This window comes from Ornithorhynchus anatinus, chromosome 7, assembly GCF_004115215.2.
Source record: "Ornithorhynchus anatinus isolate Pmale09 chromosome 7, mOrnAna1.pri.v4, whole genome shotgun sequence".
Taxonomy (NCBI): domain Eukaryota; kingdom Metazoa; phylum Chordata; class Mammalia; order Monotremata; family Ornithorhynchidae; genus Ornithorhynchus; species Ornithorhynchus anatinus.
The window spans coordinates 41,854,822-41,878,631 of record NC_041734.1 but is presented as its reverse complement, the minus strand read 5'-3'; the positions used below and the strand labels follow the sequence as shown (position 1 = coordinate 41,878,631).

Below are 23,810 nucleotides of genomic sequence, written 5' to 3'. Positions count from 1 at the left end.
CAAGGCAGTCGGCCATCCGTCTAATGATAGTGTTTGATCAAGACCAAACTACCCCAACTTGACAGGAGCAGATTATGTTGTATAGAATCCAGAGCCTTATTGAAATCTTGGTAGACCATGGATCTGTTCGTTATTCCTTGTTTACCTGACTTATTACTCTCATCTAGAAGGAGATCAGGTTGGTGTGATATGATTCACTTTCACAAAGTCATATTGATTGCTTCGTAATATCTCATCTAGATGGTGCAAATTGTTTACTGGTAATTGTTCTAAAATCTCCCTAGATTGATATTTAAGAGATCTGATCTGTAATACTATTACCTCCCTTTTCCTTCCCCTTCCCTTTACCTTTCCCTTTCCCTTCCTTCTAAAAGGTGGATCCATCATGTGCCCTGTCCCAAACCCAGGGATTTCGTCTCCCTGAAGTCTGAAAAATTTTCCAGTGACTCTGAAGTACCTGCCCAATCCTAAATACCCTAGGGATGCCCAGGAAGCAGCGAGGCCTGGTGAAAGCACAGGCCTGGGATTCAGAGAACCTGGGTTCTGATCCCAGATCTGCCACTCACCTGCTCTGTGGCCTTGGGCAAGTCACTTGACTTCTGTATCTCAGTTTCCTCATCTGTAAATGGGAATTCAATATCTGTTCTTCCTCCTATTGCGAGCCTCATATGGACAGTGTCTATTGTGATTTGATTACCCCGTACCTACCCTAGTGCTTAGTAAAGTAATAAGCATTTAACCAGTAGACAAGTTCACAATTGATTATTTTATTATGCATGGCAACAGGCCTTTCTGACTTAAATGCAGGACACTCAATTTCGAAAAATACTCAAACAATTTTTTCCCGACTCTAATTTGCCTTTCCAACTATCCATCCCAAGAAAGACTTGTCTTAGTCAACTGGTTTTGTTTTGTTAATGTTCTGCTCTTTCTGTAAAGATAAAGGCAAAGAAAACATTAGAGTTTCTGCTTTTTCTCAGTCACATGTTAGGAAATAGTATCAGTTTAAATTTCTTTGGTTCTACTCCCTTTACTAATAAAAGTGAATGATCTCTTGGCCACCATTTTTTGTCTCATGCAAGGTGAATCTGTTTCTCACTTTAAACTCTTCTAATTCTCCAAACCTTAGTCCTGCTCTTCCCTAATCATTTGACTTAATTTTTACTTTTTTAGTTTTGTCTTTTCTCCTCAAGAGTTCTTGTTTTGACAGTTGGGATGTCATAATAAATAATAATATAATGTTGGTATTTGTTAAGCGCTTACTATGTGCCAAGCACTGTTCTAAGCGCTGGGTAGGCACAGGGGAATCAGTTGTCCCACTTGGGCTCACAATCTAATCCCATTTTACAGATGAGGTAACTGAGGCACCGAGAAGTTAAGGACTTACCCAAAGTCACACAGCTGACAAGTGGCTGAGCCGGGATTCGAACCCATGACCTCTGACTCCAAAGCCCGTGCTCTTTCCACTGAGCCACGATTCTGCTTGTCTTTGCCTGCACTGCGTAGCACAAAACAGTTGTTCCCAAGACTGCAGAGCTGTCTTTTTGGAGAGGACATGGCTTTCTCTGACTCCATTGCCCCTTGGCCCTCCTTCCTATGGTCCCCTCACTGGAATTCTGAACCTTAAAATTTGCTTTCTCTCAGTCCATTTCTTTTTCCTACTGATTTCTCTCCTCCTTAAAGTCCTGAAATAAAGCCATTACAGGTCTGCTCCCACAAAGTTAGCCATCCACTCTCAAGTCTTCAGCTATTTATTTCCTTTAAATAGGGACCACATCAAGATAGATATCTGTTCTAGTGATTCTTCTAGTGTCACACTTGGGTTATCTCAAATGTAATGATCTGGGTCCTGCTGAATAACATTTCCTGAAGATATCTGGCTAGTTGAAAGTGTCCCATCACCACCAGATCTGGACCCGGAGCTTCTGGTGAGTCAGTGTAAAATTAAAGACCCTATGGGGTTACTCTGTTCCATCTTTCTCCTTGGGTGGAAAATCTAAAAGAGACTTGATGTTGTGGCCATTCCTTTTCACCTTTAGTTTAACCCAGGTACTCTTTCTGCTGCTCCTGTTTCTAGATCTCTGTGGGTGACTCTCCTTGCTGTACAAGATAATTGCTTTTTCCAGCTACTTTTCTTGAAGAACTAATAACCGTTTACTCCATCACCTGTCATAAATTCTATCTGTTATTGCCAATATCATCATAACTGTTTCTGACAAACCTCTCACCCTCTCATTTATCTCCGTGCTGCTTGAATTTGTGCACAAACATTTCAGGTCACCTCACTTATCACTTCTGTTTCTTTTAGGTCACCTTATCACCCAGGTAGATTTCCCTATTGCTCTTCTAGTGCTTAAGATTTCCTCTTGTGACAGTGAATATTTCATTGACTGTGGACTATAAATCCATTCCCACCAATCTTAGTCGAACCAGTCAGCTGCTGCAGATCCCTTCCTTTTCTGAGCATGTCGGATCCCATCAGGGCCCGGGAGAAATCTGAAACGGGCTTCTGAAACCAACTGTGCACCGAGTCTTCATCTCCAGGATGCACGTGACCCAGTGGAGCCTCTCCCTGTGACCAGCAGAGTTGAAGAGAACCACACTGATCTTTGAAGCTTCCCCACAGAGCTCTGCATCCGGGAATCTCCTAATTCCCACCCGCAAGAGCAGAATCGGGTGTAGTCATAATTCCTGCTGAATCAGTCCAGCCCTCTAGGATGTAATAATAATCACAATAATTGTGGTATTTTAAGTGCTCACCCTGTGCCAGCACTGTACTAGCTGCTGGGTAGATACGAGATAATCACGTTGGACACAGACCCTGTCCCCACATAGGCTGTCACTTACCCCCATTTTACAGATGAGGAAACAGGTCTAGAGAAGTGAAGTGACTTGCCCAGTACACAGCAGACAAGTGGAAGAGCCTGGATTAGAACCCAGGTCCTCTGACTTCCGGCCCCATGCTCTTTCTACTAGGCCATGCTGTTTCCCATCTTGGTAGGATCCCTACCTTGTAGGGTACATTTCCTGGGAATCAACTTTTTCTACCATATGGAAGCCTCTGCCTTTTGCCACCAAAGCAGTTGCAACCACCACCGTCTTCCTGCTCTTCCTTGGGAATTGCTGCCTATTCCTTGATTTGCGTCCCGGCTCCGCCACTGATCAGCTGTGACTCTGGGCAAGTCAGTTGACTTCTTGTGCCTCAGTTCCCTCATCTGTAAAATGGGATTAAGACCGTGAGCCCCACGTGGGACAACCTGATTACCCTAATCTACCCCACTCTTAGATTGGTGCTCGCACATATAAGCGCTTAACAAATGCCATTATTATTATTATTATTATTATTATCATTATTATCTCCTTCCTGAGAGCCAACCCCTGGTGCCTGATTGCCGCTGCCCTTTAAAGAACAGGAGAGGAGCGCAGTCACCCACCAGCGACACACCTGAGGGCTGTCTCTCCTCCTGTTGTTGAATTTTACCAACTTTGAAGTCTCCCTTCAGTTCAACCAATGAAGTCGTCATCCTCTTGGGATGCTCTGGAGCTGACTGATCTCCTTCTAGCTCAAGTGAGAGTCAAAAGCCCAGCAATTGATAGTTTTCTGCAAATTACGTGGCTTATTTTAATGAGAAAAAACAGGTGCTGGGAGTCAGAAGGTCATGGGTTCTGATCCTACCTCTGCCCTGAAAGTGCTGTGTGGCCTTGGGCAAGTCACTTCACTTCTCTGTGCTTCAGTTCCCTCATCGATAAAATGGGATTCTCTGTGCCTCGTTCCCTCATCTGTAAAGTGGGGATGAGACTGTGAGCCCAATGTGGGACAGCTACTCTGTCCAACCCGATGTGCTTTATCTACCCAGTGCTTAGTACAGTGCCGGCGAATGCTTCACATTACCAGAATAATAATATGCCATTATGTAACCTGTGGTCCGGGCAGCGGTATTTTGTCCCTAACGCCCACTGGGGTCGTCTTATGGTCCTCAGAGCAGCTAAATGGATGGGCCTGATGCGTACTGAAGCCACGCCCAACACACCAGCCTGTGTCGTGAGTCTGTCTGGGAACCAGTCTGTCCGACTGCCCTGATGGAGTGCGTTCAGGTGTAAGTACTTCCTGAAGTGGGAAATGATACAGTGGATGAGGTAAGTGCTCGTCTGCAGGTGTGACTTCTGCAGCAACCACTCCCACTGACTTTCGATGGGTTGTTTTGCTTGTAGCTGATGAGTCATTTTTTCTAGGCTTCACTGTTGAGCCAAATTGCCCAGAACGTTCCTTGGCCTCAAATCTGGCTGTGTGGAAATGGCCTGCCTGCTGCTGGGAAATTCCAGTTCTTGTCAGTACACGTTGCCCCAGAGGTTGGAGTTCTGTCTCCCTCCTGTTACCGTCTATGGGAAGGAGGGCAAATTGTAGAATATCACTTTGTACCTGCTTCTGGGCTGGTTCCACATGGTTATTTGAACTAAGATGTCCCCGTAACTCATCTCCTCTCCTTCCCTTTAAAGACAAAAGAAGTGCAGAAAGCCTGGATAGAAAAGGTTTGATGAAGCGATCCTTCTCCGAGGGAGGTGAGAGACAACAAAGTATAATCGATACAAGGGATAAATACGCATATAAATGAAAGACTCTGCGTACACATACGTTGATAGTGTGTATATAGAGAGAAGCAGCGTGGCTCAGTGGAAGAGCACGGGCTTTGAAGTCGGAGGTCATGAGTTCGAATTCCGGCTCCGCCACTTGTCAGCGGTGTGACTGTGGCAAGTCACTTCACTCTCTGGGCCTCAGTTATCTCATCTGTAAAATGGATCAAGACCGTGAGCCCCACGTGGGACAGCCTGATTCCCTTGTGTCTACCCCAGCGCTTAGAACAGTGCTCGGACATAGTAAGCGCTTAACAATACCAACATTATTATTATATAGCAAAAGAAGTTATGAGCATAGGCAAGAGCCCGGGCCTGAGAATCAGGGGCCTGGTTCTGTCTCTGGCTTTGCCACTTGCTTGACGTATGACCTCGGCAAGACACTTAATTTCTCTTTGTCTCAGTTTGCTCCTCTGTAAAATGGTGATTCAGTACCTCAGTCAATTTATGAATGGTATTTATTGAGCCCTTACTTTCTTCAGAACACTCTACTAAACACTGGAGAGTACAATACCATGGAGTTCTCCTTTTTCCCTCCCTTCGAGACGCTTAGCCTCACACGGGCTTGGCACAGAGAGCATTTAACAAATAGTAGTAGTAGTAGTGGTAGTTAGCAAATCCAATTTTTTAGGCTCCGCTGCTGATAGAGGGAAAATTGTGAGCAAATAGAAATAGAATTCAGTTGCTTTACGATTGAATTCTCTGCAGAGGCAGTAGGAGCCCTTTTATCTGTTCAAAGGATAGTTCACCATATTCAAGAATGTCTTAAATAGAGTTGTAGGATCATTTCACTTTGGGTTTGTATCGCACCATTTAACCTAAGATTTCGAAGCCCTCTATAAACACTGGGCTGGATTCTCTGGAGTTATCGTTATAGGGAGAGTCGATTCTGTAGCATAGAAGAGATATAAATAGATGAGAATAATAGTCTCTTGAGTTTACATGGTACCTTTCCTCCTACTTGCACAAGGGACTTCACAAACTTTGTGGTCTGACCAGTGAGCAGGAATTTCATGTCCCCAGTTTGAATTTCTTCTTTCTCACGTTTAGGGATTCATTTTTGCACTGATCCTTTCATGCCACTGGTTGCATTATTACCCTAAATAATAATAATAATAATGTTGGTATTTGTTAAGCGCTTACTATGTGCTGAGCACTGTTCTAAGTGCTGGGGTAGACACAGGGGAATCAGGATGTCCCATGTGGGGCTCAGGGTCTCCATCCCCATTTTACAGATGAGGTAACTGAGGCACAGAGAAGTGAAGTGACTTGCCCACAGTCACACAGCTGACAAGTGGCAGAGTTGGCATTCGAACTCATGACCTCTGACTCCAAAGCCCGTGCTCTTTCCACTGAGCCACGCTGAACCTATCTGTTAAGTGGCATCTTAAACTTGAGAAACAACCTGGACTTCCAGAGTAAGGCTCTTCTTCTCCCTTCTCAGAAATAAACCCGGTACCTCATTATAGTAGAGGGCAATATTGGTCCTTTACGAGCCCAGAGCCGTACGGAGCCCTGCCCTTGGTCACAGAGGGCCAGAACTGCCCCGAGCAGAGGTTAAAACAGAGCTCAAATTTTCTGCCCTTTTTCTGACCAGCCCTAACATGTCCTGACAGGTTAACCAGCTACTGCGAGGGCTAATAACCTTGAGGACTCTATGTCACGGTCCAGGAACTCAGAGCTGGACGATTTTTGGCAACCTGCGAACCACCTCATTATTCAGGTAGCCATTTGGTGGGAGGCCGGTGCCCCCATCCTCGTCGCCACCCCCTGACTCCAGCCTCCCTGGATTAGCTTGGTCCCATTGCCAGGTAGTTTACGTGACACTCAGGACCTTTAACCATCGATTTATGTATTTATAGTAACGTTTATCTCCTCCTCTCGACTTTGAGCGCGTTCATTCAGTCGTATTTATTGAGCGCTTACCGTGGGCGGAACACTGTCCTAAGAGCTTGGGCAAGTACAATACAACAGTAGAGGTAATCCCTGCCCACAGCGAGCTTGTTTGCCTGTGGTTGTATTGTACTCTCCCAAGCACTGAGTACAGCGCTTTGCACCCAGTAAGCGCTCAATAAGTACGATCGAATGAATGAAGTACAACTGAGTGAACGAGTTCTGAAATTCCTCTCTGGAAATTTTAAGTTGCTCCCATTAATGTTCAATTCAGAATCGAGTGAGCACTGAGCTGCGCTTGCCAGAGCAGTGAGCAGAGAGCAAAGAATGCAGGAGAAAATGTGATTTTCCGGTTGCCCCGCTTTAAATCCTCTCTCTCCTTTCTGACCATCAGTGGGTCACAGTGCACAAGCTGGGTGGACTCGGAAAATGCCAGTGGAAATTCTGGCCTGAGGGTGACAAAGCAGCTTCCGATTGTTATGAATGATTCAGGTGTGACGCGTAATAACCTGGTAACAGCTCCTGGTGGACGGGAACGTGTGTCTACCAACACTGTCGTGCTCTCCCAAGTGCTTAATCCAGAGCTCTGCACACAGTAAGCACTCAGTAAATGATCGATTGAGTCCTGAAGGCAGGGTTATTTTTCTGCTCTCTCAATGACCCTGGCCTTAGGACCAGAACAACGTTCCCCACTAAGATTTTTCCAAAGGACCATCTGGATCTAAATGTAGGAAATAAAGGGACCACGATTTAAGTTATTTTAAAGTAGGGTTTGCTTCAGAGAGTTGTGCGGGGTATTCTTGGGCAGTTTTAAAGTTCAGGTATTACTGTTGATCCTCTTCAGGTTGTTATTGCTCGTGGTTTTAGTGGAAAGAGCCCGGGGCTTGGAGCAGAACACCCGGGTTGGAATCCCAGCTACGGCTCGGCCTTCTGTGTGATACGGGGAGAGTCACCTGACCTCTCTGAGCTTCAGTTTTCTCAGTGGTAAAATGGGGAAGAAGGTAGATTGTGATTCCTGTGTGGGCCAGGGACTTGTCCGACCCTATGGCTTTATATCCAGCCCAGCGCTGAGCACACAGGAGGTGGTTCTTGATTATCGTGTTCCTTCGCATTTCCCCCGTTGATGTTCGTCTGGCACCAACAGCCTCCAGAGAGTTGGAAGACAGAAAGCCAGGGAAAGCTAGGAGACAGAGTCATGATCACTAGAAATCTTGACCAAATCATCAAGGGCCCAGAGGCCCGAGTTTGACCGAACACTACTCTCAAATCCCAAATAGAACAGAATTCCGGGGGTTATGGAAAATGTTTATTGTCCTCCTGGGCTAGCCTGAAAAGACCAGCAGGTTTTGATTGGCTTTTAGTTGAGTGCTGTCCCCAAAATAGATTCAAATTTTAATGTCTTTGTCAAATATTCATAAAGCGAGGTGTAGTGTTTTATCATGAGATTCATGGCTTGTTGTCTTTATAGGAGTTTTGAAAATAACTGGAACATTTACAAGCTCCTTGCGCACCAGAAGAAAGCGCTGGAAAAGGTAGGATGAATCTGGACATTACACTGTGTCCTTGGCTCCCAAAAAAAACAGAAAAAAAAACAACCTCCCATAGTTTATGACAGAGTGCCGTAATGGCCATTATCGCTTTGCACTTGTGGGATAATATAAATCGACAATGATATTTCAAAGTTATTCCTTTCCAGATCCCTTCGAGGCAGATCCATCGCCTTACCCCCTAGGCCTCGTGGACCCATCAATACTACTGTCGCTGCTCCGTTCTCTCAGGCTCAACTGTGTTACTGATGTCCCGACCACGTCCCCGACTTGCTCCCTTTATTCATCCCCCCGCCCGGCCCCCGGCACTTATGTACCTATCTGTAATTTATTTACATTAATGTCTGTCCCCACCTCTAGGCTGTAAGCTCGTTGTGGGCAGGGATGTGTCTGTTTATTATTATATTGTGCTTAGTACACTGCTCTGCTCACAGAGCTCAATAAATACGATTGACTTCTTCTTTTCTCTCTCTCTTTTCAGTCCAACTTCTCCTTAGCAATTTTGAACGTCGGGGCACCAGCAGCCGGGATGAATGCGGCAGTGAGGTCAGCGGTGAGGATCGGAATCTCGAAGGGGCACACGATGTACGTCGTCAACGACGGCTTCGAGGGCTTAGCCAAGGGGCAGGTAAATATAGTGACACCTGTCTATACTCTGGCGTCCAGCACAGATTCAATGGAGGTCAATTGGGATGCTGTGCGACGCGCTGTGCTAAATGCTCGGGAGGATAGTAGAGGTAGCGAGCACAGTTCTGTCCTCGTGAGTTTACAGTCCAATGGGCTCCAGTGCTGTAACACAAGCTAAGAGCTGAGATAAGGTAAGGAAGCCCAAGAGAAGAAAGGTGAACTTGGGTTAAGACCTGGAAAAACCCCTTCCAGCTCTGATTCGATGCAGTGCACATAATTCCTCATCAGGAAATGTCCAATCTTCTCTTTGGCTCTTCAATCAGTCAGCAGTTGTTGAGTGTTTACTATGTGCCAAGCGCTGGTGTCGATACAAGATCATCAGGTTGGTCACAGTCCCCACCACACATGGGGCCAAAATTGGAGCGTGGACCTCAGGTACTTAATGGGGATGAGGAGTAGTATGGCCTATTAGAACTAGCAAGATCCTGGGAGTCAGAGGTCCTGGGTTCTAATCCTGACCCTGCCAGTTGCCTCTGTGTGATTATGGGCAAATCAGTTAACTCATCTGGGCCTCATTTTCCTCATCTGTGAGCCTCATGTAGCTCAGGGGTTGTGTCCGACCTAATTAACTTGTATCTACCCCAGCACGAGAAGCAGTTTTTGACACATAATAAGCACTTGACAAATAGCATAATACTAATAATAACTCTCAACAGCTTGCTAAAGCTTGTTCTTTTACAAGCTTTGTTTTGTACATTAACCCATCTCTAATGTACTTTCTTACCCCTCCCCACCCACTGTACACAGTTGACTATAAAGAGAGAAGGGGAGAGGAAAGATGGTAAAGAACACCAGAGGTGTCGTGGAAATTTAAGAAAGTTTCTGGTTACTATTTGGGTAAGGATATGAACCTGATTCACAGGGATGTGGACAGGAATAATTTGAAAAAACCACCCATTTAAAATATTTGTTATTGGTCAGCCATACGGTAACATGTCTAGGTTTTCATTGTCTGAAGACACTTCATATTTCTCCCACACAGATATAGAAATGACTTTGATAAAGACATCCTCGTGTGCATTGAGAAGCATTATGGGCCAGCGGAAAGAGCCTGGGCTTGGGAATCAGAGGACCTGGGTTCTAACTCTGTCTCTACTCTTGCCTGCTATGTCATCTTTGGGAAAGTCACTTAACTTCTCCGTGCCTCAGTTACCTCATCTGCAGAATGGAGTTCAATACCTGTTCTCCCTCTTACTTAGACTGTGAGCTCCATGAGGGATTTGATTAGTACAGGGCTTAGTACAGGGCTTGACACATAATAAGTGTTTAACAAATACCACAATTATTATTATCATTATTATTATTATAGAAATATTTACTGTAGATGGATATGATAGTGGGCTGGATAGAACCAGTGGTAACCAGAGGCAACCTCTGGCTCGTATTTTGCCCATCTCTGGTGCATGAGGTGGAAGACACAGTGCCTGCTGGTTCTTCTAGACCCCACACACCACCGCTGATCTCATCTAAGGGGAAAGGCTATCAAAACACATCCCCTACTCCCTGGAGGAGAACCTGTAAGGACATGCCCTCGCTCAAAAACCGTGCTCTCTCCGAACGTGAAATTGCACATTCTTCCTCGTAGGTCCGAGAGGTGGGCTGGCATGACGTAGCCGGCTGGCTGGGCCGCGGGGGATCGATGCTGGGAACCAAGAGGTAAGTCCCTTAGGTCGTCTGGTAAAGAGAATGCCTTTCTCGCCTTGCTTCCGGTGCCTCTCCCCTCTTAGAAAACCTCGGCCCCTGGTCCCCCTCGGGATCTGCCAAGGAGGTCTACCTAATTATCGTTAATTTACCTCAGAACCTGGCACAATAGTAAGCACTTAGCAAATGCCGCACTTAGTACTGGAGGAGTAACTGCTCCTGCACTGCTGTGACAGTTGTTCAGCCCCTGTGGCTCATTTCCCTTTCATTCAGTCGGACTTACGAGCGTTTACTTTGTGCAAAGTACTGTATTAGTCGCTTGGGAGAGTTCAGTATAACAATAACAGACACATTCCCTGCACACAACCAGCTTACAGTCTAGAGGGGGAGACAGGCGTTAATATAAATAAAATTCCTTGGCCTGCAAAAGATGCCGAGGTTAGTAGTAATCAGTAGTTATGCGAGACACCACGGGAAGACCCTGAGTCCGGATCCTTGGGTTATTTCACAACTGGACAGTAGAAAAGTTGGAGAGTAAACGCCTCTCCAAGGTCATTCAGAGGACCATCAGCAGATTGAGACCTAAAACGCTCACCGGCCATTTTAGTGAGTCCCCCTAGTAGCCCTTGCTACATCCCTTTGCACTTTTCCCCTCTTATCTCAAGGTTGAATGACGCAAATGTTGTTTACTGACACTGCCAACGGAGATGGCTTTCTATGTCCGTGTAGGTTGGGCTGAACGATCCATTTCGTACTCAACTATCCGTCTGAAGCTGCCCACGGTTCTTTCCGCGAAGTAGAATCTGACTTGGATTTTTCTGACGTGATTCTCTCCTGATTCTCCTCCTAACCGTCTGGCCCGTTCTTCTCTTCTCTCTTCTGGTTCGTCCTGTGCCTCCCACCTCTAACTGTGGGTGTCTATAAGGGTCCCCTACTCTTACCTCTCGTCTAACCTGCAGACTAGAGTAGGAGTATAATAAAATTGTAGTGGTTAAGTGCTTACCATGTGCCAAACACCACCCTAAGCGGAGTCGATGCAAGATAATCAGGTAGCACGGAGTCCCTGTCCACGTGGAGCTCACAGTCTAAGTAGGAGAGTGAACACACATTGAATCCCTGTTTTGCGGATGAGAAACTAAGGAACCTAGAAGTCAAGTGACTTGGCCTAGGTCACAAAGCAGTCGAGTGGCAGAGCTGGGATTAGAACCTATGTCCTCTGATTTTCAGGCTCGGGATCCCTCTAGGCTGTAAACTCGATGTGGCAGGGAATGTGTATGTTAATATCATATGACATATATATACATATCATACATACATATATACCATAATATATATGTACACGATATATGGTATACTGTCATATCGTACTCTCCCAAGTGCTTAGTACAGTGTTCTGCACACAATAAGTGCTCAGTAAATGCGACTCACTGACTGACTTTGCGTTGGGCCATGCTGCTCATCTCTCCTGAGCCTACACCTCTTCTAACTTTCCAACCTCATTCACTAACCCACATCTCCTTTCCCATGAGCACGTATCCTGGACATCATCCTCGACCTCCCCTTACTTCAACTCTCCCAATCTTCCTACTGAAAAATCCTGCCAGTTCTTCCTACACGTTCTTCACATCCATCCATTTCTCTTCACCCAAACTAGACAGAAGCTCGATCATATCACGGCTAAACTATTTTGTCGGCCTCCTTACTGGCTTTCCTCTCCGTCTGTCCCACAAACTGCCACCCGGATTATCTTCCTGAATCATCGCTCAGCCCACATCCCTCCTCTCTTCAAAACGCTCCACCGGCTCCTGGACCCACCACGTGTGTGGAGAAGCAGCGTGCTCAGTGGAAAGAGCTCAGGCTTGGGAGTCAGAGGTCACGGTGTGATCCCGGCTGTGCCACTTGTCAGCTGTGTGACTGTGGGGAAGTCACTTCACTTCTCTGTGCTCAGTTACTCATATGTAAAATGGGGATCAACTGTGAGCCTCACGTGAGACAACCGATTACCCTGTATCTCCCCCAGCGCTTAGAACAGTGCTCTGCACATAGTAAGCGCTTAACAAATACCAACATTATTATTATTATTCCGCATCAAGCAAAAGTTTCTTTGTCCAGTGGCCTTCCAGGCTCCACCAATTCCTCTTCATTCCCCCAGGCCAACCTTCTAACTGTATCTGACTCTTGACTCTTCCTCCTCCATCCTCTTGCCCACATTTTTCTCACAGCTTTATACTCGCTCCCTGTCAAATCTGATAGCCCACCCCACTTCTCCAACAGCCTGCCCAATTAATTCCCAGCGTCCTAAATTATCTATACCTACCAGCTATCTTTAGCACTTATCCACTTATTTAGACCCCTCCTCAGCACTTTTTTTTAACAGCACTGGTTAAGCACTTACTGTGTGCCAAGCACTGTACCAAGCACTGGGGGATATACAAGATAGGTGGGATACAGTCCGGGTCCCATGAGATGAGATACCTGAGGTACAGAGAAGTGAAGTGACGATATAACAGTATACCATATATCGTGTACATATATATTATGTTATATATGTATGTATGCTATGTATATATTGTCATATGATATATAACATACACATTCCCTGCCCACATCGAGTTTACAAGTCAGAAGGTCACACAGCAGACAAGTAACGGATCTGGGATTTGAACCCAGGTCTTTCTGACTCCCAGACCTGTGCTGTATCCCCTAGCTCAGTTGCACATTCAGTTATTCTTTTGAGTTACTCTGTAAATACCTTTACGTTTGTCTCTCCATTAGAGTGTAAGGTCCCTGTGGGCAGAGATTATTTTGTATTTTTCAAGAGCTTAGTACAGTGCATCCCACCCAGTGAGTGCTCAACAAATGCTATTACTCCTACTCCTGTACTGTGCCTAGGAAAAGGTAGTGGTTGAAAAAAATGTGAGTTTCACACAGTTTGGGTTTGTTTTTTTTTTAATTTCCTGTTGCAGAACCCTCCCGAAGACATGCATGGAGAAAATTGTGGAAAGCATTCGGACTTACAACATCCAGGGTCTGTTGGTCATCGGGGGTTTGAGTGGGTAAGGTTGCCAGACTCCTGGTAAGAGACAGAAGCAGGAGGCCGTCAAGCATGTAAAATGTTCACGAATCTGGCTGTTTCTTACTGATGTCACCGTTCCCGTCCCCACTTTAGTAGCCACTTAATCTCCATCCCCCTTGTATCTGACAGACCACCATTCTTACCACCTTCGAAGTCCTCCAAAAGTGACATCTCCTCCAAGAGGTCTTCCCTGATTAAGCCCCCATTTCCCCTATCCGCCCTCCTTCTGCCTCGCCTCTGCACTTGGCTGTGCACCCCGTAAGCATTTTGTTACTCACCCCAGCCCCGCAACATTTCTGTCCAAATCCTTATACTTTACCATTTCCCCTTTTTTTAAGTGTCTGCCTTCCCGAGTACACTGTAAGCCCTTATCAGCGGGGATCGGGTCTGCCATTTCTATCGCATTGTACTTTCCCAGGTGCTTAGAACAACGCTCTGCATACCGTAGGTGCTCAATTGATTAAACTAGATTGCATTCCCACCGCCAAATCACCGAATAATTAACATGATTCTGGCATGTTTCAATAATCCTCTTCACTGAGGTGATAATCATGCCGGGCCCTTGAAGAGGTTATCTCGAGGTGAGAGTTCTGAGAGGCAGAACCGGTGGAGAGAGTTGATGGGGCATAAAAGCTCGCACTACCGTGATTTTCGATAATGCTTTCAATTAGACTGACCGTGTGGCTGACCATTTGGCCAGCACTGAACCTTCTTACCACAAATCCAAAATCACCCTCCACCGAGCCGGGAGAGGAGATTATGGGGGTCATGTCCCACTTGGTCCCAAATCTTGCAGAGCAGCTCATCTACCCCATCTCACTAAGCTCTTCCTGGACTGGTAGCCTTTTGTGAGCTGGAATCAAATCCATCATGATATTTATTGAGCGCTTACTGTGTGCAAAGCACTGTAAGTTAGTTAGTAGAAACATTCCTTGCCTACCCCGTCCAGGGTCTCGTCCTCAGCAACGACCTTTAGCAGTCGGGGAGGAGCTGAATCAGAGCGGCCCAGCTTTAGTTGGGATTTTCGACCTCCCTGGCTGGCCTAAGCCAGCCGTTTTCCTGGACAGAAAGTAGGGAGAAAAGAAGACAGCCGACACGTCCCCTTTTCGGAAATGACTGTCGTCTGTGGTCCCTGACTGGGTTTGCTGCTTCTCCAGGCGTATGAGGGCGTGCTGCAGCTGGTCGAGGCCGAGGCAGTACGAGGAACTGTGCATCATCATGTGCGTCATCCCGGCCACCATCAGCAACAACGTCCCCGGCACCGACTTCAGCCTCGGCTCGGACACCGCCGTCAACGCCGCCATGGAGGTGAGGGCAGCGCGGCGGGAGCCGGATGGGTGGACGACCACTCCCTTCGCCTTAATCTCTACAGTACTTGGAAAGCGTCCTTCTAACTTGTCGGCCCAAATGCCTCTCAACCCAAATGATCCCTCCCCTGTTTCATCCACAGCAAGCCCCCGGCATAAGCCACTCGGCTCTGTTCCCACAGCCTCGGTTATGGCTCTCTTTTTTCCCCTGATGGTGGCTTGACATTTTTAAAATGGTACTTATGCGTTTACTATGTAGCAGGTTCAGAACAGATACAAGATAATCGGGTTGGATCCAGTCCCTGTCCCACTTGGAGCTCACGGTCTAAATCAGAGGAAGAGTATTTAATCCCCATTTTCAGTTGAGAGAACAGAGGCAAAGAGAAGTTAAATGACTTGCGAAAGGCCACCCAGAAGATAAATGGCAGAGCCAGGTTTAGAACCCAGGTCCTCTGATTCCCGGACTGTGCTCTTTCCACCAGGCAGAGCTGCTTTGATTTCAGAGCAGCTTTCCGCCTCCCAGCCGTTCCACCTTACTGAGCTCCTCTGTAGCTCTCGGCAGGTTCTCTCTTCATCAGGCCTCCCGGCCTGTCTTCCCCGAGGAAGCCTCTGCTGCCGGTAGCACCTGTGAGACCCCCCTTCCCCTTCTCCTTTCTTCTCGGCAGAGCTGCGACCGGATCAAGCAGTCGGCCTCCGGGACCAAGCGCCGGGTGTTCATCGTGGAGACGATGGGCGGGTACTGCGGCTACCTGGCCACGGTGACGGCCATCGCCGTCGGAGCAGACGCCGCTTATATCTACGAAGATCCTTTCACCATCCACGACTTAAAGGTGAGGAGGCGTCCTGGTTATCTGTAGGAAGTCACCGATTCCTGCCTGGGACTACAGTGGAGGGAACCGCCTTACCAGGGATGGGGAAATGGCACGTGACATTTCTGGGCCTGATTCTGGGGTTTCCGTTGGGAAAATGGGTGTGGTCCGGTGGCCCGTGGTGCGGAAGAGAAGACTTCCGTGGAACCCAAATGATTCGTACTGCTTGCCTTCTGAAAAGTTGTCGAACAGAAAGGAGTGGTCCTTTTATTATATCCAAGATCGCCAGACGAAACCCCTCACCTACTCCTTGGCGAGAACCAGACGCAAAGCCCTCTGTTGACACGAATAATCCACTCAACTCCATTGGTCAGTCAGCACCATCGTTGGTTTCAAGCCCTAGATGGACTTGTCCCCCACCAAAGGAAGACTAAGGCGGAAAGAAAAGAAGAAAGAGGCACATAGCAGTGAAGCAGAAGATGGAAGAACTCAAATCAATCGATTTCTTCCTTCTGGGAAGGAATCTACAGATTTTACTTTGGGTGTGTGTGTCACGCATATAGTCTCTCTCTAAGGGCGAGACGGACATTAAAATATATTATAGCTAGTGTTGTTTTATGCCGTGGAGTCGTCTCTGACCCGTAGTGACACCATGGACACATCTCTAGGAGTCCCTAAAATTCTTTATATCCTTCATCCTTTGACCAGGGGACAAGGAAACTTGCTACCATGATCAACAAAATGAGAATGTTGGGTGACAGTCACTAGTTTGAGCGTTACTTAAATTTTCAAGCAGCGGCAAATGGATCTATAGAAATGAAAATCCTTATTTCAGATTTCCTTTTCCAGTGTTCAGTTCTTCTCTCTTTCATGGAACTTGTTCCCTTTCCCTTCAATCTTGGTGGTGCACATTTTAGATGTCCTTGGGCCCAGGCTTGTAGGAAATATAAGGAATAGCAATCCTTCCCTGTGGAGAAAATGGGCAGAAGGGAGAGGGAGTAGGAGAAATGGGAGCCTAGTCTTGGAAGGCCTCTTGGGAGACATGTGATTTTAATAAGGCTTTGAAGGTGAGGAGCGTGGTCGTCTGTTAGAAGTGAAGGGGGAGGGAGTTCCAGGACAGAGGCAGGACGTGGGCAAAGGGTCAGCGGTGAGATAGGTTAGATTGAGGTACGGTGAGGAAATTCTCAACTCACTCTCCATTTTTTGGTCGACTCCTGCTCATCCGGACATCTGGAGGCTACCAGAACCTTCTTGGTTTGTGGATGGCAGTCTCAGACAAAGGACAGTGAATCTGAATATACATTTCAGGGGAACAGAGGATCTGTGAGGGTTAGACCTGAAGTATTTATGAATGAAAATCACAGTTATAATGAAAATTTCCTAGGCTGGGCCTTTCGGCGCAGTGCAAAGTAGTGTTTGGCTAAGAGAAAGGGAGGGGAACGATAATATTATTTATTGAGCACCGTTAGTGTGCAGAGCTCTGTACTGTGCGCTTGGGAGAATTCCATAAGGTTAATAGACATGATCCCTGCCCTCAAGGAGTTTGCAATCGAGGGGAGAGTCAGATACTAAAATAAATGTCAGGAGTGCTGAAATTGCCAATGGGGGGATGAGAAATCAATCAGGGAAGACCACCCTGAGGGAGATGTGATTTCAGAAGGGCTTTGAAGAAGGGAAGAGCAGTGGTCTGTTGGATGTGAAGAGGGAGGGAATTAGGGGAAGGGGGTGAGCAAGAGGCTGGTGACCGAGAGCCGAGAAGGAGGTTAACTTGTGCGTAACCTTTCTTACCCCATGTCTCCTTAGGCAAATGTGGACACTTGACCGACAAAATGAAAACAGACATTCAGAGAGGCCTGGTGCTCCGGTGAGTCCAAACTACGTGCCCATTCCACCAGTTATCATCAGTGATTTTTACCGAGCGCTTACAATGTGCAGGGCACTGAACTGAGCGCTTGGGAGGATGCAGTGCAACAGAGTTGGCAGACACCTTCCCTCCAACAGTGAGCTTACGGTCTAGAAGGAAGACAGACATTAATATAAGTAAATAATTTATAATGTAATTTAAAGAATACGTACCTAAGTACCGTGGGGTTGAGTACGGGGCATATGTTCAAAATGCTCGAGGTCACAGACCCAAGGGCGCAGATGAAGCGGAAGGGAGAGAGAGCAGAAGGAAAAGAAGGAGAATGTTCTCTCTCAATTCTCCACGCCCACCGGCATCATCTGCGGAGGGAGATGGGCTGGAGGTCGTCCAGCATTGACCCCTGCTGATTACTGGTGGTGCCCATCAGAAAAGGATAATCTGCCGCTGGATTTCAGAGACAGTACACCGGCAGATGTTTGCATTTGCTATATATATACAGTCTTCACATCACACTCGTGGTTCTCTCTCTCTTTTCCCCCAAGAAATGAAAAGTGTCACGAACATTACACGACAGAATTCTTGACAATCTGTACTCATCCGAGGGGAAAGGGATTTTCGACTGTAGGACCAACGTCTTGGGCCATCTGCAGCAGGTAGGGGAATTTCATCGGAAGCCATTTGGCCAAGGGTGGGTGGTGGGGGCTGACCACACTGAGATGCAGGGGGGAAGGAAGGATTAGGGATTGAAGAGTCTTTTCCCCACGTATCTTTCTCCTGTCACTTTTAGTGGCTTGAATGAGATCTGGAACAAAGTAGTTGTCCCGCTTTGCTCTCTTAGTTCTTCCCACCTCGCCACTGATGAGCCTGAGGATTATTGGCAGAGCTAGCGGAGTGTCTTGTCTCACGCTGTCGAAGTCCGTCTCCGACCCATAACGATCCCGTGGCCACATCTGTCCCAGAACGCCACCTCCATCTGCGGTCGTTCTGGTAGTGGATCCATAGGGGTTTTCTTGTAGAAATACAGAAGGGGGTTTACTGTTGCCCTCCTTCCGCGTGATAAATTTGAGTCTCCTGCCCTCGGACTCTCTCCCGGTGCAGCTGCTCCCCAGCACGGCTGAGTCTTGGCTTGTAGCGGATTGCCTTCCTCGCGCTAGCCACGGCCCAGGCTAGGAATGGAATGGATAGGCCTCTGCTTGACTCTCCCTCCCATAACCGAGACTCTTAGAGTACTAGAAACTCTGCAGGTATGATCCTGAGAGGGACTGGGGTGTAGAAGGTAGGAATCAAGAGATAAAAGGATTCGAATCTAGGAGCCCCTCTTGCTTCAGGTGGCGACGCCCTAGAGGAAAGCCATTTCACTCCTAAAGCTGCTTCACACCTGCTTTCATGTACGGGGAGGATCGATTTCTAATGCTTGTTGAGCTCCTTGGATGGATGTGTTTTCAAAGGATACGGCGTTACTCCTCCTAGGCTCTGTACACGTCAGTGGTTCTAAAACTGGTAAAGGCAGGAATCCCCCCCTCAACTAACAAGTGCTACAAGACAGGCATGTGAGGGCCCATTTGTCATCAGATAAATGATGTCTGCTGGTAATAACGATGACGATGGAATTTAAGCGCTTACTATGTGCCGGGCCCTCTTCTAGAGCGCTGGGTGGATACGGCAATCAAAGTCGTTGGACGCAGTCCCTGTCCCACGTGGGGCGCGTCGGTCTCAATCTCCAATTTTACTGGTGAGAGAGGCCCAGAGAAGTGAAGTCATCTGCCCAGGGTCACACAGCAGACAAGTGGCAGAACCAGGATCGGAACCCGGCTAATAGATGGAAATCATAACTGGATGAAAAATGTACATTTATCTGATACCCAGTGATGGAGATCAGGCAGTCGATCAGCGGTATCTATTGAGCGCGCACTAGGCGCAGAGCACTGTATAAGCAGTTGGGAGAGTGCTGAGGTCCGATGATAAACGGATGGGTTCCCCGGGACCCTGGGATGGCCGTACGGTCTCTGTCCTCTGAACCCCCACTGCGTCCGTGCTCATCGTGATCCCCGACTCATTCTCTTCACAGGAGGAGCTCCCACCCCGTTCGACCGTAACTACGGCACCAAGTTGGGAGTGAAGGCTATGCTGTGGATGTCGGAAAAAACTGCAGGAGGCCTACCGCAGGGGTACGCGGGGCGAGGCTCTGCGCTGGGCGGGGCTGACCTGCTGTCACGGGGCCCAATCGCTTCTCCCCGGGCGGGGTGAGGAAGTTGCTCGGGTCCAAAGCGGACGATGCCGCCTCTGTATCCCCGCAGGTCGCGTGTTCGCCAATTCGGCAGACTCGGCCTGCGTGATTGGCCTGAAGAAGAAAGTGGTGGCCTTCAGCCCCGTGACCGAACTCAAGAAGTCACCGATTTCGAGTAAGTTTCTGGCCTCGAGTTGGTCATCCCCGCTCTCCCTCCTCGGTGGGCCTTGCCCCCGAGCCCAGCGATGAACGCCAGAGACGGGCCACGGGGGAAGACGGGAGAGGTTCAGAGCAAGAGTAGTACCCACCGGGGCACTCGTTTCAGAGTGGGGAAGCGCCAAGCCCTTGTCGCTTCCGGGCAACGGCACAGGCCTCGACGAGACACGTGCACACCGGCTTCTCAACCCGCAGAGCAGAACTCCCTCCCAGTTGCCCCCATTTGGCCATAGAGACGACGGTCCCTCCCGGGGACCGTCTCCTCCCGGGGACCGTCTCCTCCCGGGGACCGTCTCCTCCCGGGACCGTCTCCTCCCGGGGACCGTCTCCTCGGGAAGCTAGAGCGTCGGAAGGCTCCTGCTGGATTTGCACAGATGGATGCATCCCATTTGCGGGTTCCCTCAAGCGGTTTTCAAGGTTAAATGGTATCATTTCTAGAGTTTGTCTCTCCTCTGTTCTAATTAATCAGTCGGCGGATTTATTGAGCGCTTCCTGTGTGCAGAGCACTGTACTAAGCGCTTGGAGAGTACAACAGAGTTGGTAGACGTGCTCCACGCCACGAAGACGTTCCAGTCTAGGGGGAGACTAATTACCACAGTCACCAACCCAGTGTGTCCCATACTTGAATTTAGACTACCAGAGGACTCCCCCCGGCCCGGCCCCTCAGCAATCAGGCCACAGTTTCGAGAACTCCGCTTAAGGGGCATGTGAGCTGGATATCTATAGGTAATCAGAATTATAGCTGCATCAGAGGAGGAGAGAATCATCAAATAACAAGCGGAACCGTGGTATCCGTTAACCCTTACTGTGCCTTACAGAAGCAGCGTGGCTCAGGGGAAAGAGCATGGCTTAGGAGTCAGGGGTCATGGGTTCTAATCCCGGCTCGGCCACCTGTCAGCTGTGTGACCTTGGGCAAGTCACTTCACTTCTCGGTGCCTCAGTTCCCTCATCTGTAAAATGGGGATCAAGACTGTGAGCCCCACGTGGGACAACCTGATTCCTTGTATCTACCCCAGCGCTTGGAACAGTGCTCGGCACATAGTAAACGCTTAACAGACACCGACGTCATTATTACGTGCGAAGGTTGGTCACAGTCCGTGGCCCACACGGGCTTACGTCTTCATCCCCGTTTTACAGATGAGGTAACTCAGGCCCGGAGAAGTGAACTGACCCGCCCAGGGTCACCCAGCAGACAGGCGGGAGCCGGGATTAGAACCCAGGTCCGTCAGACCCCCGCAGGCCCGGGATCTATCCTCGGGCCACGCTGCTTCTACCGGCCAGGATCCCCATCCGACCCTCTGGAGTGACGCGTTTGCCCCTCTGTCTTCCGTCCGTTGCTTAGACACAGGATGCCCCGGGAGCAGTGGTGGCTAAATCTGCGCCTGATGCTGAAGATGCTGGCCAACTATCAGATCAGCCTGACCGAGTACGTCTCCGGGGAGATGGAGCACGTCACCCGACGCACCCTCAGCATCGAGAAGGGCTTCTAACGGCCCCTCCGGCCCCGCTCCCTTCCCCTCCCGGATGCCCGTGAGTGCCGCGCCGGCCGAGAACAACCCCCGGCCTAGGAGGGCGGGGGCCGCTCCGGTTCGCCGCCGAGAGCCGGGCGGCGAGACCGGACCGCAACCGCGGGACGAGGGAGCTGAGGAAGCCAGCGGGGTGAACCGGAGCGACCGGCTCCGCCTTCCCGGATGCCACCGACCGATGGACTTGAGCGGTCCCCGCCCGAGGGCAGCCACCTGCCAGCGAAAGGCAGGGGAAGACGATCTCTCAGATGTCGAGCTGCGTGATCAGTTTCCCAACCCTCCATATCTTATTATTTAATGAGCAAGTCTTTGGGGGGGGGGGGGCTCTTTTTAAATTTGGGGGGCCGCACCCAGGAAGAAGCATGGGAAGGTGGGATGAGGGTCACAGCTCTCCCGATCCCCGTCCCGGCTTCAACTTGGCCGCGTCGGGTTAAAAAGTCCACGTACGCGCGGTCACCCCGAACTGGCTCGAGCGTGAGCCCTGCGAGGGTTTGAACTCGTAGCCTCCCGTGTGTCCGATTCACGTGGCCGGTCAGGTTAGGCGGGGTGTACAGATCCCACCCCAAGTGCTGCCGCCACGCTTCCTGGGGGGGGGGGGGGTCTTCGTCCATCCGCGGGTGTAGAGATGGGATCCGTTTACCCGTTAGGCCGTGGCACGCCTGAGGGGGCTCATTTGACCACCTCCCACGTTCCTCCCCCAACCCCGTGGATGCTCACGTGATCGGGCAACCCGCACTGCCCAGTTGTTCTCTGCGAAACTGCCGCGATAAAGCAATATCCCGAACCGACCGGTCTCTGGACTGTTTTTGTTCTCGGGAAGATAAAGATTCAAACGCTGGCCGACTGCCTTCTGATTCCTTGAGGGAGAGTGGGACTCTTGTTTGGAGCCGAGCGGGAGTGGTTCCGGCTCTCAGAAGAGATTTTAAGCCTTTGGCCAGCCGCGGGGAGGGGGAGGATTAGCTATCCGAGCACAAGTTTTTATATCTAGCCTACGCTAGGCAAAAGCGGTCACATTTTTGGTGATGGATTTCCGGTGAAGAATGGCAAATACGCCTCTCTTTCCCTGCCACCTCCGGCAACCCTATTCCACCTCTTGCAAACTCTTGGCCACGTTGAAAACTGCCGGGAACGCACCAGGCGTCCCCAGTTGACAAGGTCTGAAATCATTTGGCTTCCAGTCCTGGCCGTTGCTTGACAGCCAGCCTAAACAGTCGGAGAGATGGAATTCTCTCTCAAGAGAAGCCAGCCACCTAGCTAACGAGAGGTACCTAATTTCGGCTGATTTGCCACCCGCCACCTGGCCAACTCAAAACTTAGTAGAGTCCGGAGGAGCTCTGGCTGCGCATCTCAATTGAACCGGACGCACCGAACCCCTTCGAAGGTCGTACCGGACGGCTAAACGTTCAGACCCGAAAGCGTCGCCGGGCCGCTACGACGGAGACGGCCTTTCACCCGTCGGCCTTCAGTTCTTTTTTCTTTCCTCACTCTACTGCCTCTCCCCGCTTCCGCTGCTCTGTCTCAATCATTTTGATATTTGTTCAGTGCTTACCCTGTGCCAAGCAGGGTAGTATAGGCACTGGGATAAATACAAAATCAACAGTTAGGGGACAGTCCCTGACCCACAGGGAGCTCCCTGGCCAAGTAGGAGGGAACAGGTGCCTTAGCTCCGTTTTTACAGGTGAGGAAACGGAGGCACGGAGAAGGTAAGTGACTTGCCTAAGGCCACACAGCACGTAAGTGCCACAGCCAGGATCAGAACGCAAGTCTCTCGACTTCCAGGGTGGCACTCTTTCCACTAGGCCGTGCTGCTTTTCTTGCTCGCGCCCTGTCCGTCTCCCCCCATCACGCTGGTCTTCCAGAGCCCCAGATCGCCTTCTCCCTGAACCCCGAACCTACACTGCTTGTCTTTTTTAAGTATACGTGTCCTGCCCAGTTTACCCCTGCCCCTGTTCTGCCCCCCACCGCCCCCAGGTTCGTTTACGGCTCACGCCTCCCAAATGTCCCAAAGCCACAGGGCTGGGGGAAACGGGACCACGATGGGAGCACTGAGTTCAGGGCGCCGAGAGGACCAGCGAGATGGGAGCAGCTGTTTCTTCCCTTCTCCCGTCTCCCCCACTCCCGGTTGGGGGAGGTTTAGGGGTGGGGAGACGGCGGTGGGCTGGACTGAAATGGGCCAGGAAGCCGGGCCAGAGGTGAGGTGGACGGGATAGGTTTGTTTCTGTTTGCTTGATTGCTTTTTCGGTGGCGTGGTTCAGGGGTTGGCGGGGAGCGTGAATCAGAGGAAGGGAAACGGGGAGACTATAATGTTGGTATCTGTTAAGCGCTTACGATGTGCAGAGCACTGTTCTAAGCGCCGGGGGAGATCCAGGGTCATCAGGTTGTCCC

The 23,810-nt window shown here is 49.3% G+C and overlaps 1 protein-coding gene across 1 annotated transcript in view; it reads left to right on the top strand.

The window, feature by feature from the left end:
* The window catches only part of PFKL (phosphofructokinase, liver type), a 55,702-nt gene extending 33,489 nt beyond the window's left edge, over positions 1-22,213 (top strand). Inside the window, 19 exon segments of the mRNA XM_029069256.2 lie at positions 2,704-2,719; positions 3,984-4,076; positions 4,079-4,097; positions 4,498-4,560; positions 7,994-8,057; positions 8,554-8,700; positions 10,345-10,415; positions 13,367-13,449; positions 14,629-14,668; positions 14,670-14,784; positions 15,449-15,623; positions 17,396-17,456; positions 17,999-18,036; positions 18,039-18,109; positions 19,524-19,598; positions 19,600-19,624; positions 19,754-19,843; positions 19,846-19,858; positions 21,242-22,213. Coding sequence (XP_028925089.1) covers positions 2,704-2,719; positions 3,984-4,076; positions 4,079-4,097; positions 4,498-4,560; positions 7,994-8,057; positions 8,554-8,700; positions 10,345-10,415; positions 13,367-13,449; positions 14,629-14,668; positions 14,670-14,784; positions 15,449-15,623; positions 17,396-17,456; positions 17,999-18,036; positions 18,039-18,109; positions 19,524-19,598; positions 19,600-19,624; positions 19,754-19,843; positions 19,846-19,858; positions 21,242-21,389 — 1,407 coding nt within the window. The 3' untranslated portion in view covers positions 21,390-22,213.
* Positions 22,214-23,810: the final 1,597 nt, after the last annotated feature.